This window comes from Aedes aegypti, chromosome 1, assembly GCF_002204515.2.
Source record: "Aedes aegypti strain LVP_AGWG chromosome 1, AaegL5.0 Primary Assembly, whole genome shotgun sequence".
Taxonomy (NCBI): Eukaryota; Metazoa; Arthropoda; class Insecta; order Diptera; family Culicidae; genus Aedes; species Aedes aegypti.
The window spans coordinates 187,090,593-187,109,519 of NC_035107.1; the positions used below are offsets into that span (position 1 = coordinate 187,090,593).

General features: G+C 40.2%; 1 protein-coding gene across 1 annotated transcript; it reads left to right on the forward strand.

Moving 5' to 3' along the window:
* The first annotated feature begins 397 nt into the window (after positions 1–397).
* On the forward strand, positions 398–16,407 carry LOC5569463 (nuclear export mediator factor NEMF homolog). Its single transcript, XM_021855188.1, has 4 exons — positions 398–512; positions 613–687; positions 747–1,695; positions 14,228–16,407. The coding sequence occupies exons 2-4, from the start codon at positions 629–631 to the stop codon at positions 16,307–16,309; spliced, it is 3,090 nt and encodes a 1,029-aa protein (XP_021710880.1). The 5' UTR covers positions 398–512; positions 613–628; the 3' UTR covers positions 16,310–16,407.
* Positions 16,408–18,927: the final 2,520 nt, after the last annotated feature.

The following is an 18,927-nucleotide window of genomic DNA, read 5'->3' on the forward strand; positions in this document are numbered from 1 at the left end:
TTTTCTGTACGAATTTTCCCAACGGTGGAAAATTTTGTGGAAAACTTTTTCCAGTTCATATTTCATATTGGATTTTTAAGAAAATTTGCTTAAATTTTCATACAAAAACTTTGTTTCTACGATGCTTCGTTCTAGAGTTATGATTTTTCAAAGCAAGTAGTGTCAATGGAAAACAAAAAATTTCCACCTGAGTTTTCCGGAAAAATAGGCGACCCTGAATTTTTCTCAATTTTTTTTATTCATATATCCATGAGCCCTGCCTGTGGAAAAAGTTTCATGATAATCTGAGACCCTTCGGCCCAAACCCGTACGGTAATAAAAAAATCCCCATAGGACTGATTTGCGATTCAATGAATGAAGGGTTACAAATATGTCAAACAAAAGTAACCATCCGCTAGCCCCTCGTTATCAAAATAAAAAGCGTGTCATTTGCAGAGTGGAAAGCAGAAGAATCTTTACGCGATTTCGTGAAATCGCAAATGAAATTTATTATTTTCGCCGCAAAAAGTCGTGTAAGTTACTCTAAAAGATAAGAAACTAATCGTTCATCAGAATTTCCCAACAAGAAACCTCAATTCCGTTTCTAATCGTAGCATTTTTGTCACTTTTCAGATCCTGATCGGGCAGCATGACGAAAACCAGATTCAACACCTACGATGTGGTTTGCTCGGTGACGGAGCTTCAAAAGTAAGATTTTAGTCATTTTAAAATCTTAAGATTTTAAATTTCACTTCAATTATAATCAGGCTCATCGGAATGCGAGTGAACCAAATCTACGACATCGACAACAAAACGTATTTGATTCGGCTGGTTCGGAATGAAGAGAAAGTGGTCCTGCTCTTGGAGTCAGGAAATCGCTTCCACACGACCGCCTTCGAATGGCCTAAAAATGTTGCTCCGTCCGGTTTTACCATGAAACTGAGAAAGCATTTGAAGAACAAAAGACTGGAAAACATGAAGCAACTGGGGGTGGACCGTATCGTGGATTTCCAATTCGGAACGGGCGAAGCTGCTTATCACGTCATTCTTGAGCTTTACGACAGAGGAAACATTTTGCTCACGGATTGCGATTTGAAGATTTTGAACATTTTGCGTCCGCATGTGGAAGGAGAGGAAGTAAGGTTCGCTGTGCGGGAAAAATATCCAACAGATCGAGCCAAAGAGGACAAAGGTCCTCCGGCAATGGAAAAGGTCAAGGAGACAATTGCGAAAGCCCATCCCGGAGATACTTTGAGAACAGCACTGAATCCCATATTGGAATACGGTGCATCGGTGATCGACCATGTGCTGCATAAATATGGCCTTTACGGATGTCGTATTGGTGGGGAACTGCCGGCCGAAGCGATGGCGGAAGTGCCGAAAAAAGCCAAGAAAAAACAAAAGGCAATCGCAAAAGAATTTTCAAAAGTCTTCAACATCGAAGAGGACATGACCGCATTGATGTGTGCGATAAACGATGCCGAAACAATGCTGCGGAAAGCAATGAAGGAACCATCCAGAGGATTCATCATACAAAAGAAAGAGTTGAAGCCCGCGAAGGACAAAGAGCAAGAAGAGTTTTATTTCACCAACTTGGAGTATCACCCTTTCCTGTATAATCAATATAAGGAAGATCCTGTCAAGGAGTTTGATAGCTTCACGGCTGCTGTGGATGAGTTTTATTCCACTTTGGAGGGACAAAAAATTGATTTGAAGGTAAGTTTTTAGATGCATGTGTAATGCACTCTGGGTCAGAGCTCGAAAAACGTGCGCTTTTTAGCTTTCGATATTTTGAAGCTTTGCTGTGTTGATTACAGCTGCTACTAATTTCAACAGGAATTTTCTCTTTTTTATTAGAAGGCTGTTCTTAGATAAATATATCAAAACAACTTAACAGATTACTGAAACTTTAACCCTTTGTCTGTGTTTGGGGTCAATATGACCCCAGAGCAGGCTTCCCAAATGTACCGCCTCACGACAGTATTTCGACGACTGTCATCAACTGCTTCCCATGACAGCCTTTTGAATGAACTATCTATGACAGTCTACTTTTATTCAATATTGTGTTTGTATTACATTATTTCACATTCGAGAGATTCAGTTTTACTTTTCAGCTCTGATTAAATTTGTGTTCAAATACATGTTTATCACTTGCTCGTTTGCATGTTTGACCATTTATCGACTAGGCGATTTGATTTTGAAACCTTAACCCTTTCTTTCCCACAGCTTTGTTCGACAATTTAACTATCAAAATAGCGTTTCTAAAAAAGTGCTTGAACAAAAGTTGTTCCAAATAAGCTATATTATTCAAAACCACAATAAAAAAAATTTGATTGTTTTTCAATAGTTAGTTGATTGTTTATCAATAGTTTGACCCTTAGGTCACTTATTTCGATGTTTGATAAGACAAATGAGCGTATAAACTTATTCCAATTATTATTGAGCTACTCGTACCAATTCGGTTTAGCCCGCGTTCGTTGAAAATCGGTGAATCACCTGTGCTACCATGGGAAAGAGAGGGTAAACAACTACTATTTACAATATTTACATACACATACACCTAAAACTATTATTTACAAATTGTACAAGGAATTAACTAAATCATATTCAGAGATATCGCATTTGTTCCTAAACTTATTTACATATTTCCTAATGCGATCCTCTATTAGATCAATCACAGCTTGTTCGTGTACTTCCATCGTTGGGGTATGTAGGGGTAAGTTTAAAATCATTTTTAATGTTTTGTTTTGAACGATTTGAATTTTTCGCTTATGAGTGTAAGCGCACGATTCCAACACCGGAATAGCATAATCAATAATTGGCAAAATGATTTGTTTATAAACTGCCAATTTGTTTGTTTTAGACAGCCTGGATTTCCGATTGATAAGGGGATACAGAGCCCTAACCTACACTGAGCACTTTTTGTCGATTTTATCAACATGAGAGCGGAAGAGAAGTTTCTCATCATACAAAACTCCTAGATAGACAACTTCAGGCGACCATTCAATTATAGATCCCTCCATAACTACTTTGCAATCACCTGCCGGTTTTAACTTTGAAGATTGCTTGTACAAAAACATGATGGCCAGTGTTTTGGAAGAATTTATTTTGATCTTCCATGTTTTTGCATAATCTGCAAAGGCATCCAAGCTTCGCTGAAGTTTATTTTTGAGTTCCTTTGGAGCTCGGCCCTTGACGGTGATTGCAGTATCGTCTGCAAACAGGAAAAGACCGCTTCCGTCAGGAAGTCTCGGTATGTCAGATGTATATATGTTATACAGAATCGGGCCCAGCAGACTACCCTGAGGAACGCCTGCTGGAATGGGGAACTATTTAGATTCCCGGCCATTCAGTGAAACCTTGAAATGCCTTTGACTGAGGTAGTTTTGTATAATTTTCACCAGGTATGATGGTATGTTCAGATTAAGGTGATTATAAAACGAAGCCAAACTTTGAATTTTCAAGTGCACAAGACTGGAGAATCTTACAACAGATCGCGTTGAAAACCAATTAAATTGCTTGCTTGCTGGTGGTGACCAATGGGATAAATTTTCAAAGCGGAGCGCTGTCTGGTTCTCAAGTCTTTTGCTCTTGAAAATTTGAGGTGTGGCTTCGTTCTATAATCACCTTAACAAGCTTGTAAACCAAGCCGTCGTGCAATACGTTATCAAATGCTTTCTCAACATCTAATAACACCATGGCAGTCGACTTGGATACAGCTTTGTTTGATCTGATATTGATCTGATATGATCGGAGCAGTTGATGGGATGTGGAATGGTCGCGAAAGCCAAATTTTTCAGGTAACATAATGTTATTTTCTTCTACCACGACTATGAGACGAGACAGGATGAGTTTTTCGAACAGTTTGCTCAAAGAAGACAAGAGACTTATTGGCCGGTAGCTACTCGGGGACGTAGGATCTTTGCCAGGTTTGAGTATTGGGATGATTTTGGCGAGCTTCCATTTGGAGGGAAAGTAATGGAGCTCCAAGCATTTGTTAAATACATTGCTTAGTAACGTATACACTTTATTACTCATCCTTTTGAGTACTAGATTGAAAATCCCGTCAAGACCCGGAGCTTTCATGTTCTTGAGGCCCTTTACTGCTTGGCAAACCTGTTCAGGGGTAACTCTGGCTTCTTGGGGAACAACACAAGGAACGGTTTCCAAATGGGTAATACAATCAGTGACTCTATTTTCAAGAGGACTAGCGATAGTTGAACCTAGATTGTGCGACGTTACCAGGTGCTGGCCAATTGCTTCAGCTTTTTCCGCAGGAGTAATCAGTAGAGAATTTTGAGTTTTGAGTGGAGGGATAGGCCTCGGCTTATTTTTAAGAATTTTAGATAATTTCCAGAACGGTCTGGAGCGTTCGTCCAGACTTTGGAGAACTCTTTCAAAATTCTTGTTCCTAATTATCTCCATGCGGTCTTTAATGTGCTTATTCAGCGCAATGACTTGATATTTTTTTATCAAGTTTAAGAAGTTCTGCAAGTTCCCCAAAGAAATTCTACGCTGTTTGTCCAGAAATTTGAAAACAGTTTTTGTTTACATTTGAAAAATTTCTGACGGCTTCAATTTCTGTGTGTAACGTGGTGTAACGGTTGCATGGATGCACCGATTAAATTAAATTAATTTCAGATAAAATAAACACATTTTCTTTGTACAAACGGTTGATGCAAGTGCGGAATAGTCCTATCTTCCTAAATAGCATGCAAATTGAGTTGGTCTTTCGATTTAAACTGGGAAATTTACAGGAAAATGGCCAAGGGGTCCAAAATATATAGGGGTCCAAATTATATTGGTTACCCTAGTTTTGACGTTTCTTGTATTCTACATAACCGTATGGGTATTTTTATCTCTACATTTTGGCATGTTCTTTGACTTAGTTACGCTTTGCAATTAATTAATTGGGACAAAAAACTAAAATCACTTCCTTAGGGGGTCCAAAATACGACTGTTACCCTACTCACCCCTTACAGGAACCCTCCGTACACATCTTTCATCAGCCGGGTTGATAGCGGTCTGGAGCGCCTCAATAACACCGTCGATGTCTTCCGTGGTATCGATGACTGGATCCTCCTCAATAAGGTTGTCCACTGTTCGCTGTAAACTCACCCAGTTCACTCGATGGTAGTCTTTCAGTTGTCGAAGGGGAGCAGCCGACGGAGTAGCGCCTATTTCACACACCACCGGCAGATGATCAGAGCTAAGGTCGTTGATAGTGACTGGTTTGGTTATCGCGTGATTCGTCAGGAAGACGTCCAACGTCGAAGGTATTCCAGCTTGTGAGATGTAAGTGGGATTGTCTGGATGTTCAACGGTGTAGTATCCCAGTTGAAGAAGATTGAAGAGAAGACATCTATTCTTGTTCCTCCGATGATTACCCCAGAGTTCATGCCGCGCATTTAGGTCTCCACCAACAATTAGTTTGGTGTTGGTCCTGGTGATTTTAGCGAGATCATTCTTACACTGTTGTGATGTACCGCTTTTATCTTGACATTGTTTAGGGCAATATGCTGCAACAATCGCCACAACGCCAATGGACGTTGCTACTTCCACTCCGATAGACTCTATAACCGTGGTGTTTAGGTGCGGCATCAAAGATAAACTTACTCCGTTTTTCACTATTATAGCAACTCCTCCTCCTGCTGAGCTGACTCGGTCCAATCGAATGGTGCTGTATTCCTGGATCGAGAATGCATCCTTCAGTGTAAGGTGGGTCGTGGGTCTCCGTTATTATGCCCACATCAATGTCATGCTCTTTAAGAAACGCGCTAAGCTCTAACTTTTTCGCTCGAATGGAGCGAGCATTCCAATTTAGTATTTTGAAGGGGCTATGGTCCATACTTGATAACAATGTTGGCCAGAGCATTCAGCTGTTCAGCTTTTGTGCGGCAAGTGTAACAAGCCGCAGTGATCTCCATGAAAATGCTCATGAGTTCGGCTGTGGAGAACAGCTGAGTGGAAGGTGGGGGGAGGATCGGTGACTACACTTGCAAAGGTCCGGAATGCAGCAGGGGGAGTAGCTTGCCATTGGTGGTTTTCGCTTTTCGCATTTGCGCCTTGCTTCCTTCCTAGGGGTGGGAACGACTCAGGAGTTTACTCCTGTAGCTTCGATGGCTTCCTTCCTGGTTGGTTCATGGATGATGCCTGTTTCCGGATCTGTAGAAATTCGGCGCGTTTCGGGCACGAGCGATCAGTAGCTGGATGCTGACCTTGGCAGTTAGCACATCGGGGCATCGAAGTAGCAACTTGTTCACATTCATCAGTGGGGTGGGTAGCGCCGCAACGATTGCACCTGCTGTACATATGGCAATTACGTAAGCCATGGCCAAAGTGGAGACAGTTTTGGCAATGTGTCACGTCATTTTTCCGTTGGCGGTACCGATCCCATTGTACCACAATGCTGCTTGACTTGTTGCAGCTGTTTCAGCGTCGTCGATCCCTTCGGGAAATGGATCAGGTACTGCGTGTCCTTGACTTTGAAATTTCCTTCAGCACGGCGCGTCATTCTGTACACTGCGAGCGGCTCCACACCGATTTCGAGCTTCAGTTGATCCTTAAGTGTATCAGGGAAAACGTTGGGAAGCCCGCTCAGAACCACCTTGACTGGACGAGAACCCACACGGTCGTGGGTTCGCCTCCGTTACCGCCAGGAGGGAAATCACTTTGGCGTGTTCCACTTCGGTGCTGCAGGTCTCTTTAATCCCGAATCGGGTGATCTTGAAGATCGGCTTGACGTTCGCCTCGTAGATCTTTTTCCGCAAATCGCCGAAAGAGTAATTCACCACAATCGGCGGAAGCTTCAACCTGGGGGCAGCCGCTTGGTTGACTGGTGCTTTGCTCACTGTGGCAGGGGTCATGCGACATGTAACGATGCCATCTTTTACAGCACACGGCAGTTTGATCACATTGCCTGTAGAGTGTTCGTCTGCCGATGACAAGCTCGGTTGTTCATTCATATCATGTCTCGTACACCCGAGCGTCGTACTGGCAAAATGAATATGCAGTCGGGGCCTCTCGTGTTCTGTATTTTGCGCAATGCGATACGTCACGCTTAAACTTTTTCACACGTATTGTTTTGAATCTTCAAAATGTTTGCTCTATATTCACTCTGCATTGCAACCACAAGACGAACATAGTTTTGAACATAATTATATTGTCAATGATTATCAAATCATTTTACTCAAATTATGTTAATATCCACACTTTTGTATACTATTGTAATCTTATGTGTAAAATGTTTAGCGTGAATCCCAAGTTTCATGACAGCCCACGACAGCAGGCTCGAGCAGCCGAACACTGTCAAAGCCCTTCGGTGACTGCAATGTGAAAATCCCGTTTGTCTCGCTACGGCATGATCACGAATGCTGTCAGCTGAGTTCGTTAGGCAGCAACTGTTCCAATACAGGCAACATTCATGCGTGTGTGTCTGGTTGCCATTACATTCCATGTTTCGTGCGAAACGTACAGCAGCAAGAGTCAGTGAAAACACACACCGACTTTCGGTTCGGTGTTTTCAGTTGCTGTCGTGTCGTGGCTGTACATTCCGAAAGCCTGCCCCAGAGCACTTTAAGGCGCAAGACAAAATGGCACAAAAGTCAAAACTGAAAAAGCAGTTTTCTCCTTTTAAAACAACAATTTGATGAAAATAAAAACACACAGCCTTTTTATTTGGAAAATAAAAGAACTGTGTGTTTTCATTTTCTTTGATTTATCAATTCAAAAAGAGAAAACTGCTTTTTCATTTTTGACTTTTTTTACTTGGGCCTTAACGAGGCTGTAACTTTTTTGTTAGTGAACCGATTTGGAATATTTTTCACACGCTGATGAGTTTCCGCAAGTTTTTTGATTTACAAAAGGAGTTTTTCCAATTATCTTGAAAAATAGTTTTTTAGGGTATATTTTTTGTGAAACGTACTATTGTCTGTGTTTGGGGTCATATTAACCCCAATTTCAAATCGCAGTAATTTCGCGAAATACAAATGGATTTTTATGCAGTTTTAGAAAGCGAATTTGATTGAGTTTTATTTAAAAAATATAAGAAAATTGAAAAAGGGCGGTTTATCGCGGGGATATTGTGAATAAAGGTGTAAAAACAGCGAATTCTCGAAACTTTGGATTATTTTATCTCAGAAACAGTTATACATATATAGAAGCATACTTTCTTCGGAGAAGATTTGCGTCAGGGAAAGGACCGTAATAGTGCACATTGGTTAGTTTGGGATTTTACCGTACGATGGCGCTAGCTTAGAAAATGTACTACATGGAGCTTACATATTTGTTATGCCGTTCTATATCTCAAGATGCTTAGGATTTGGAAGAATGTTGCGCATTGAATCAAGGGCTATACGCTGCATGTCTGCTCAAATAAAAAAATTGCCACTAGGAGGCGCTAGTGACCATCAAATATTTCAAACCTATATATGTCAAGTTTGAGTTATGTTAGAAGACTAGTGTCTTTGGCAATGTTGTGCATTTGTTCGACGGCTACAACATGCTTTTTCAGTTGGTTCCATACACTGTAAGCTCAAAGTACCCTTTAAAGGGTAAAAAAGTACCCTGTTTGAGAGAAACTAGTTTAACTCATAAAAAGAGTAAAGGGCCTGTACTCATTAAAGAGTAAAGGGCTTGTACGTCAAATCAACGAGTAAATTTTACCCTTTATTCAAAATAAGCTGTTCAGCAAAAAGGATAAATTTCACTCTGTTTTATTTGTTCATAATTTCATACTTCTAAACCAATTTTAATTATAAATTAAAACAACAAACTCTATACGTTAGGCTCATTTATATGTAGATATTTATTGAATGTTGTTTGAATAAAAAAACTTTGATTGAGCTTCTCTTCTTCGAAGGAGGTATCCTTTTCCTGGTAAATTTCGTCAGCTGGGAGCAAATCCGAAATGTCGCTCTTAGGGTTGTGTCCTGCATCATTTGGTTACTTGAGGACTGGTCAATGTAGTCCCATTGCAGGCGTTCCCGTTGAAAAAGCAGGAGATCTGGTAATGGGAGATTTGTTGCCTCCTAAGTTCGTCTTCGATCCGAAAATTTATACGCAAAACCAAACGCTTCCTGAAAACAATCATTTTTGTCGATTAGGACTTATAGTTTTAGAATTCAGTAATTTTACTTACATTTGGCAGTATCGTTAATGCTCTTTCCTTTATTTTCCTCCACAATGTTCGTTCTTGGGCCATAAATGATTTATCTGAATCTTTCAAGAAAATTTTCACCCTTTAATGGGTAAATGCTTCGAACTTCGAAATGGGAGAAAAATACCCTGTATTCAAAATTTGAAAGTACTCTTTATTTTGACATTTCCATATATCAAGAAAAAATGGGTATTTTTCCCACATTAAAGGGTAATGTCGAGTTTACAGTGTATGTTGCCAGTAGGAGGAGCATTACAATTAAAAACTCACATAGTCCAGGATGAAGGCTGGTTTGCTACTGACAAGAAAAGTAATCGCCTATTTCGATGCGTGAAAAAATTCTTCCAAGAAATGGTAAAGAAAATCACATTTCTTTGATCGCAGTACGCACTTGAGAAGAAATGTCATTTCAAATCGAGCTCTCTATAGGAAATTCCTTGACCCATTCAGTCAAGAAATTTCTTTACTTTTCTTGAGCGAAACAGCATACTTGAGCCTGATTTGCTACTGAAAAGGAATCGCTAAAGAAATTTCTCGCCGATTCCTTTCAGAAATTTTCTACAGCGACTCCCATTTGAACTGACAGCTCTCTTCAACTGCGTACTGTGATCAGAAAAAAGCGCATTCTTGATCGATTCCTTGCAGAAATTCCCCATGCATCAAGATAGGCCGAGAAATTACTTGTCAGCAGCGAATCAGGCTTTAGCTTGAATATCAAATAGCATGCTGTGTTTTCAGTGAAATTGCTAGTAAATCCAAGAGCAATTATTAGCATACCTGATTAGTATAAAATAGTATCACTAGTTGGCATTTATTAAAAAGAAACCGACACTTTAATGCTTCCAGTGGACGATTTGCCCTTTGAAGGAAGCACCACACTAGATAACGGACTAGCATGCAATGCCCAGTGGAACAGCCGAATTACATTTCTAACGAAAAGTTTTCCGGACTGAAGTGGGAATCGAATCCACACTTCTTGAGTCGATGCGGCTAATTGCTTGGTAACACTAACCGCACGGCTACGAAGCCCAAATCAAATATTTAAAACTCGTATGCCTTAAGATTCCTAACTCAATCTTGAATTTTTTTTTTTTAAAAAAGGTCTACATTCGTTCGCCATAATCGAATTAAATCAAGTTCATATGTGGGTTCTCCATGATCTGGCATTACGGCAATGGTTTATGAAAATCGTAACCACCAAATTCAATGATTCCCAAATGAGATCTTTGAACGTTTTGTCGACAATACCCACTACTACTTCATCAGCACTTCGATAAATAAGTTTTTTTTTAATTATTCAGCTCACTAGGTCCCATAGTGCATCCACAGGAACCACGGGCGCATGGCAACTGCCACCCGTGGATCTTCTTTCTGACGTTTTCCGATCACGGACACTTGACGGATGAGCAACTCTTTCCTCTTTCGAGTGCCAGCGGGAACAGCAGTTCACGATAGCTCGACTCAGTAAATATTTTCTAAACAACTCGGCTATTTTTAATTCGGCTGTCCAAGAAAATAAAAATCTTTACTTTACTTCTCCCGATGTTTATTCACTGATGGCTTAATGAAAACTGATCGTTCACAAACAAACTCATTCACTTATAGGTAGGGTAATTCGCTAATTGTTGAACGCTACCCAAATGTTGAACGATCTGTACAAACTATGTTAAAACAGGAAATTGAACCATTTTCAAACAGTTTCAATAAATTATACAGATTATTTTGTAAGTTAGCTGTACTATTGGACACAATAAATTTAATTAGCACATCAATTTCTGAAACGAAATATTTATTGAAAATTTTTATCGGTAGGTGGATCGAAAATTTCAATTCTCTTAAAAAATAACTTAAGCTGGGGCTGCTATGAAATAAACTGTGTGGTAAAACATACTACGTATATTGGGTTAGGCACCTATTCACGATATCAGTAAAAGTCTACTTTAGTTATTTTCTAAACATCCGTTCAATTTACTCGTATCTATTAATTACATAAAATCATTTTCAATTGCACTTTCGTTTCACGTACATTTTCCTTTTGTTGAACACTAGCATAACATGAAAGGCTTGGTTTCATCAACAGTATTGCCAGATTTTTTATTTTCGTACCAAACACCTATACACAATATAGTATTGTTTTTTGCTTTAAATATCTGTTGAATAATTATTATAAAAAATCCTGTAATGGTGTATGTTGCAATGGTGAAAAACGCGATTCAGAAAAGTATAATTAATTGCATCCCATTCCCATAGCCATTCTGATTATTTTTTTTTTCGAATTTCACTATCTTCACTATGGAATCAATGCCATCACCGTTTGTTTGTTTACACCATGATTGAAATTACGCATCGGCAGCCGATTTATCCGGAGTATAACCTCAATCTCGCGATTGATGTTGTAATGTCGAAAATAATGTACATTAGGAGAAGCCGCTAAAGTCTATGGAGTGTCGTAGGGGACGATTCACTTCCGTTTCAGCCCAGAGTGGTCATGGAAAGTGCTTCGCGGACCTAACCCTGGCCTCACAACCGACGAGGGGCGCGAACTTGCAAGTTGAATGAATGCGGGAGTAAAACGGTCAACATTTAGCGACAATCGTTCAACATTAGGATAAAATGGGTTATGTATGTGTTCAACAATTGGGTATAGAACTATCTTTTTTAATATATATTTTTTCAATTAAAAATGGACATTACCGTGCTAAAAATGTTACAGAAATAATTTTAAACAATCGTCTACGGTGTTGAATGCTATTTTAACAACCTTTCTATCAACATTTCCATGAAAATCAAATAACAAAAAAACGTCTATCTTAACCGTTCAACATTTGGCGATTTACCCTATAGCATTCCACGAATCGCCACCCACCAATCCGTGCAAACCTCGTTGCTATTGGTCGGTGGAACATAGCAAACATGTTCCTACATGTTCGTCGCGTATCCTTCGATGCACAGTCCGGGTGATGTTGGTCGTCGCATCTGCTGGTTTGATTAGCCGCCGCTCTTCGCTCATCAGCCGCCAGCCAATACATAATCATTGCCATTCGGATGGGTAGTGCGTATTTCAATAATAGGGTGTAATGCGATAGAGTGATAACTGTTAAAATATTCACAAACATTCGCTCTGTGCGCGAACAGACGTTACGTCTCAACTGGGACAGATCCTGCTTCTCAGCTTAGTGTTCTTATGAGCACTTTCACAGTTATTAACTGAGAGCTTTCTTTGCCAATTGACCATTCTTGCATTCGTATATCGTGTGGCAGGTACGATGCTACTCTATGCCCAGGGAAGTCGAGAAAATTTCCAATCCGAAAAGATCCTCGACCGGTGGGATTCGAACCCACGACCCTCAGCTTGGTCTTGCTTTGTAGCTACGGGCTCTAACCACTCAGCAAAGGAAGGGCCTTAGAAATTATATTAAGATCTCACATAGAATCATATAACTAAACTTCAAGAAACTAGTGTAATACCTTAACTAGCGAACATTTTAGTCTGATTATAAAGCATATAAATCAAAAGTATGCTTTCTAAAAAGCTTTTTCTCTCGAAATAATAGAAATTCATTTTCTACAAGTATACTCCAAAAAGATCCCACGACTCAAAATATGCTAGAAGGGGTGCGTTAACCAATTACGCCACAGAACGGGTAACGATTCTGCAGCGCAATCGGCCAACCTGAAACCAAAGTCTGTCACGACCCCATATTCTCCTTCAAAACCCTACACCTCCTTCGGCTCTCTGAGATGCCCAATTCGACTCTCCTAAGCATGCCTACGAACAACAGTGAGAGATTTTATTTTTAGCGTCGCACTGTTGCCTATTTTGTACCACAACGTTGCTCAATGAGATGGTTAGTATCTCGTCATATCGACCCCTTTTGCGATGAAGAGATATCCGCTCAGTTTTACTCAACTAGGGTTGTCTATTACGGCTTAAACCAGTCGAGATCTGTGTTTTTATAGAGGACAATGGACGACCTCTGGCGATTTTTCTTTGCAAAAGTAAGTTTTCCCATAGTAAATTCCATAGAAACTTTGAATGGCGGCGCGTAAATATAGTTTCACCGATCGACCTGAAATTTTGCACAGTAATTATGGGACCTGAATGCAATCCTAAAAGTGGACTGGAGCGAAAATCTAAATTTTTTATATAACCGTGTCCCAGGCTATTGAACATCCTTTGACAACAAAAATTAATCAATAGTAATCGATATGGCGATTCCTTAACATCCAATCCACTTGTTCATGAATTTCAAAGACAAATATGCTTCTTTTTCTTCTTCTTGGCATTAAAGTCCTCACTGGACAGAGCCTGCTTCTCAGCTTAGTGTTCTTATGAGCACTTCCACAGTTATTAACTGAGAGCTTTCTTTGCCAAATTTGCCATTTTCGCATTCGTGTATCGTGCGGCAGGTACGATGATACTCTATGCCCAGGGAAGTCAAGGAAATTTCCATTACTAAAAGATCCTGGACCGACCGGGAATCGAACTCAGACACCTTCAGCATGGCTTTGCTTTGTAGCTACGGGCTCTAACCACTCGGCTAAGGAAGGCCCCTTAACAAATATGCATCTAATAATTAAATATTTCTTAAAAATTACGGTTTTAATCGTTTATCATTTGCTTCAAAATCTAATTGTTTGACGACGCATGGTTTTGCGAATATTCCAGGAGCCTGACTACTTAGAAAGATGGCGTCTTTGGCAAAGTTGTGACAGATGACGCTAGTGAGCATGGAATAAAATCTTAGCATACAAAGGATGGTACACAAATTATGTCACGCTAAATTTCAACTTTTTCGACCCCCTTCCCCCCTTTGTCACGCTTTTTGTATGGGTCCTTCGAAAATTTTGTAAGGCTTGTCACGTTTGGCTTGACCCCCTCCCCCTTCTTGGAGCGTGACATAATTTGTGCATGACCCCTAAGTCACAACTGTTGTTCAAAGTACAACAGCTCGTAGGTTAATCAATAATCACAATCCATAATAATGGTAAAATGAAAATTTATAATCTTTATAATTATTTATAATCATTTTTTTTATTTTAGTATCCATTATTCGTTAACGCTCTGGTTATTTATACGTTTCTTTGTAGGCTTTCGCTCAAGAGCGGGAAGCTCTTAAGAAGTTATCCAACGTCCGCACGGATCATGCCAAAAGATTAGAGGACCTAACAAAAGCACAATTAGAGGATCGTAAAAAGGCGGAACTAATCACTAGAAATCAAAATCTGGTGGACAGCGCCATTTTGGCGGTTCAAAGCGCTTTGGCTTCCCAAATGTCATGGTCGGACATCCAGGACCTGGTCAAAGCTGCTCAAGCAAACAACGATCCCGTAGCATCGTGCATCAAACAGCTCAAATTGGAGATAAACCACATTTCTTTGATGCTGAAAGACCCGTACGGAGCACTGGACGAAGATTTTGAAGACGACGATGACGAAGACGAACGTGAGGATGGAGAGGGAAAGCTGGAACCGATGGTAGTTGATGTTGATCTGGCCATGACGGCTTTTGCCAATGCCCGTCGTTACTATGACCAACGTCGCTTTGCCGCTCGCAAAGAGCAGAAAACAATCGAATCCTCTTCAAAAGCCTTAAAAAACGCCGAAAAGAAAACAATGCAAACTTTGAAGGACGTCCGGACACAGACAACCATCTCGAAGGCTCGTAAAGTCTACTGGTTCGAAAAATTCTACTGGTTTATCAGCTCGGAGAATTACTTAGTAATTGGTGGCCGAGACCAGCAGCAGAATGAGTTGATTGTAAAACGTTATATGCGTCCATCTGACATCTACGTGCATGCTGAAATCCAAGGCGCTTCAAGTGTTATAATCAAAAATCCTTCCGGAGAAGATATTCCGCCAAAGACGTTGCTCGAGGCAGGAACAATGGCTATCTCGTACAGTGTCGCTTGGGATGCCAAGGTCGTAACTAGCGCATATTGGGTCAAGAGTGAGCAAGTTAGTAAAACCGCACCAACTGGAGAGTATTTGACTACAGGAAGCTTCATGATACGAGGAAAGAAGAACTTTTTACCTCCTTGCCATTTAGTACTGGGCTTGAGCTTTATGTTCAAACTGGAGGAGAGCTCCATTGAACGGCATAAGGGCGAAAGAAAAGTTCGTACTTTCGACGAAGAATCGATAATGAGCAAGGAGGACCGTTCTGAAGTATCTGAAGCTCCTGACCAGGAAATACTTCTAGAAGAGGGAGAATCAGATCACGATGAGAAAGATGCTCCTGAAAATCCAGAAACCCGGGAAGATGTTGAGGAGCAAGTGAAACTACTTTCGTTGAACAAAGAAGAAGATGACATCGAAAAGCAAGGAGCTGTGTCAGATTCGGATACAGATGATAGCGAAGGTCCGAAGTTTCCGGATACGCATGTCAAAGTCGAGCACGACACTGGAAAGGTATCAGTTCAGTCAGATCCGGTTCTGAAACGATTGACCTCTGAACCAGATTCGGAAAATGTTATTTTCCTGGGTGATAACAAGCCTTTCATCATAACTCCAGCTCCACCGCGTAAGAAACAAATCCAAAAGAGTAAGCAAAAAGCCAAGGATAAGGAAAGGGCTTTAGAGGAAGCGGCAGCTAGAAACAAAAAAGAAGAACCGCAGAAACAAGGTCAACTAAAGCGTGGTCAAAAGGCCAAGATGAGAAAAATCAAGGAAAAATACAAGGATCAAGACGAAGAAGAGCGTAACTTGATGATGGAAATTCTTAAATCGGCGGGCAATCGAAACACTCAAAATCAAAAGGAAGAAGAGGCAGGCGGTAGTGATCAGAAAAAATACCCCGGAAAGAAGCCCCAGCCGCGTCTTAAACCTGGAGAGTTTGAAGAATTCGGTGACGATACTCCAGCTGCGGCTGATGTGGATATGTTGGATTCGTTAACCGGACAACCGATGGAGGAGGACGAGCTGTTGTTTGCAATTCCTGTTGTTGCGCCTTATCAATCGTTGCATAACTACAAGTTCAAAGTTAAATTGACCCCAGGAACCGGTAAGAGAGGCAAAGCTAGCAAAATGGCTCTGCAAATTTTCCTCAAAGACAAACAGTGTACAAATCGTGAAAAGGATTTGCTGAAGGCTGTTAAGGATGAGACTCTGGCTCGTAATATTCCAGGCAAGGTTAAACTTTCGGCTCCACAAATGCAAAAAGTTAGAAAGTAATCGGTAATCGTTAATATATTTTTACCTTTGATGTTTCCATCGTTTTATTGTAGATTATAGATAAAAATCATTTATTATTCACTTATTCTGCTTAAGTATATATGTGTTCTTAATACTTACAAGCTTCGAAATCCAAATTATTGACTATGTTTCTGCCGTTAAGAATCAATTCATCAATTTAGAGAAAAAGTTTTATTGTTATTATTACGCCGCTAATAGATAAAAAAAATAAAAAAAAAACTACTTCAGCGAATATGGAACAGTTTGGCCAATACAGTTAAACCTTCTATAGCGATTTTTGTAAAAACAGGTTGTACGTGTGCTAAAAATGCGGAGCGACTCAGTAGTGTGTGGTCTTTTAATTCTGTTGCATGCCCATTTCGGGCTGGCGACGGAATCAAGATCAATCGTGTCCAGTTTGCGTAATGCGAGTGCGAAAAGATGTTCGTTTTCAGTCGAGAATGAGCATGAGTATAGACGTAGTTGCTACTCGGTGATTGACCAGAATAATCGAAGTTGCACAGAGATTTAATGAAAGGGGCCTTACCAATTCTCAATGTGCACAAATCGAGAGCTCAAAATTTAAAAGCCAATAACGGCGCCCGCCACGTCCTTACGGTGATCGGGGAAGGGAAGGAATATTAGTTTGTCAACTGTTGTTAATAGAGACCGAGAATACCTCTGCATCTCCACGGTTGTCATGAAAAGGATATTGGGTTAATGGGATACACACTTAGATTAAATTACTGGGGTCGTTAAAATTTTACTGGGTTTTGGAACTACCGAAAAAGTCAGTAAAATGGAAACTGTCGCCACGCGTAATTGAAAAGCAAATTTCACCATTTTCAAGGCGCACACTTAAAATATTTCACACAAAGCTTATGAAGTTTGATGCAAACAATAAGTCCAAAAAATCAGCTGAATCAGATAGTTTCTGACCGTAAAAAATATTCGCTTCCATAAGACTAAGTGAAACGTTTCCTAAACACCTTCAACAGTGACTAGCGTGACGAAGTAATGACCGCACACTCCTAGTCAAACTCGGATCATTTTGATGAAAATTTGGGCTTGACAGCAGCCTTGCTGCTTGTTGATCTCTAGTTCGCACCTCCAGATAAGAAGGAGCCGTGGCCTCCCTGATGTCTGATTGCTATTTACGCCTATGCAAATCAAATGACGCAGGAACCATATCGGGAAGATTTTTTGGCATTACAAAGTGCAGATGCTTCGCTTAGTACTTCCTTTTAGCGGTGGTCACACAATGGCCATTTTATGAGACGTTTTGAATCATATGATTTCCTTTTGTTTACCAGCTTTGAAAGTTTCTGGCGGGCCGATTTATTTACGTTTCTTCTAGCGCTATATTTGGAAGGAGCTTATTCAACAATGGCGCTGGTGGCAATGCAACAAAGTTTTTAATTTTCGCATGTAAAATTGAAATCAGCAGGCAGGGAAGATATTTTTCGTGTACAGGTAACATAAAACATATAAACCAGGAAGAAACATGCGCTGAAAGAGACGGGGACGTCATCGCCAACAAAAATGTGACCAGCGCCATTCAGATATCATGCTAGTTTTTTGAACAACAACAATGAGCGGCCCGCCAGAAAACGTCATTCGAACGTCTCGTAAAATGGCTTATTGTACATTGATATTGACATATACAGTCAAACCTCCATGAGTCGATATCTCAAGGGATCATCGACTTATGGAAATATCGAGTCATGGAACAGAAAAGCTTTGGAAAGCTGTTTGAAGGGGCCATCATAGTAAGCATGAGTTTTTGTTTCTAATGTAGTTCCATGAGTCGATATCGAGTCATGGAGGTTTAACTGTAACGAAAAAAAAAACAACAAACACGTTTTTTTCTTTTTCAAAACAACCACTCTAGTCAATACCTACATAGTGTTTTATAGATTCTATGAAGCATATTTGTGGTCTTCTTTTATTGTCGACTTCCTTTTTTTCGCTCTAAATAGGCCAGGAGAAGTGGATGAACTTGCCATTCATTTTCCTGTCCATTTTCATACAAAATCTACTTTTTCTCTGCTATAAGTTCTGCTATGAACCACTTCCCCTGGCCTATACGAGCCGCGTTGACATAAAATGACATCCAGCCAACATCCAGTGAATGAATGTTCACCGGATGAACATTGAGTTGATGAATGCGCAGCAAAATCGTTCATTTTTTGAAAAACGGCCCTCAGTAAAGGTTTTCTTCCCGCTGGAAGTTGCAGCGTGACGTCATCGAAGCAATATTGTCTGTTTCATGGGCAACAAAACGCGCCGCTAACTTTCAAACAGACAAAACAAATCGTCGCCAGCAAACAAATCAAAGCAGGTGATTAAGATAAACTGAAAATAGAATATTTTCAGATCCTGTGAATTTGAAGGACATTTCTCTTTCGTTTAAAATCTTAGAAAATGGCGCTCATCAATACAACTCAGAACATTTGGATTGACATTTAAAATATTTGAAATCATAAATGTGTCAAATCTACTGATCATGAATATGCTAAATTGGTTCAGCTTTATTATATAAATGCATGCCTTCAAAATTTGAACGGATGATATGCGGACACTCTGACTGAGTGTTGGCGCTGCTGTCATAGTTGGTT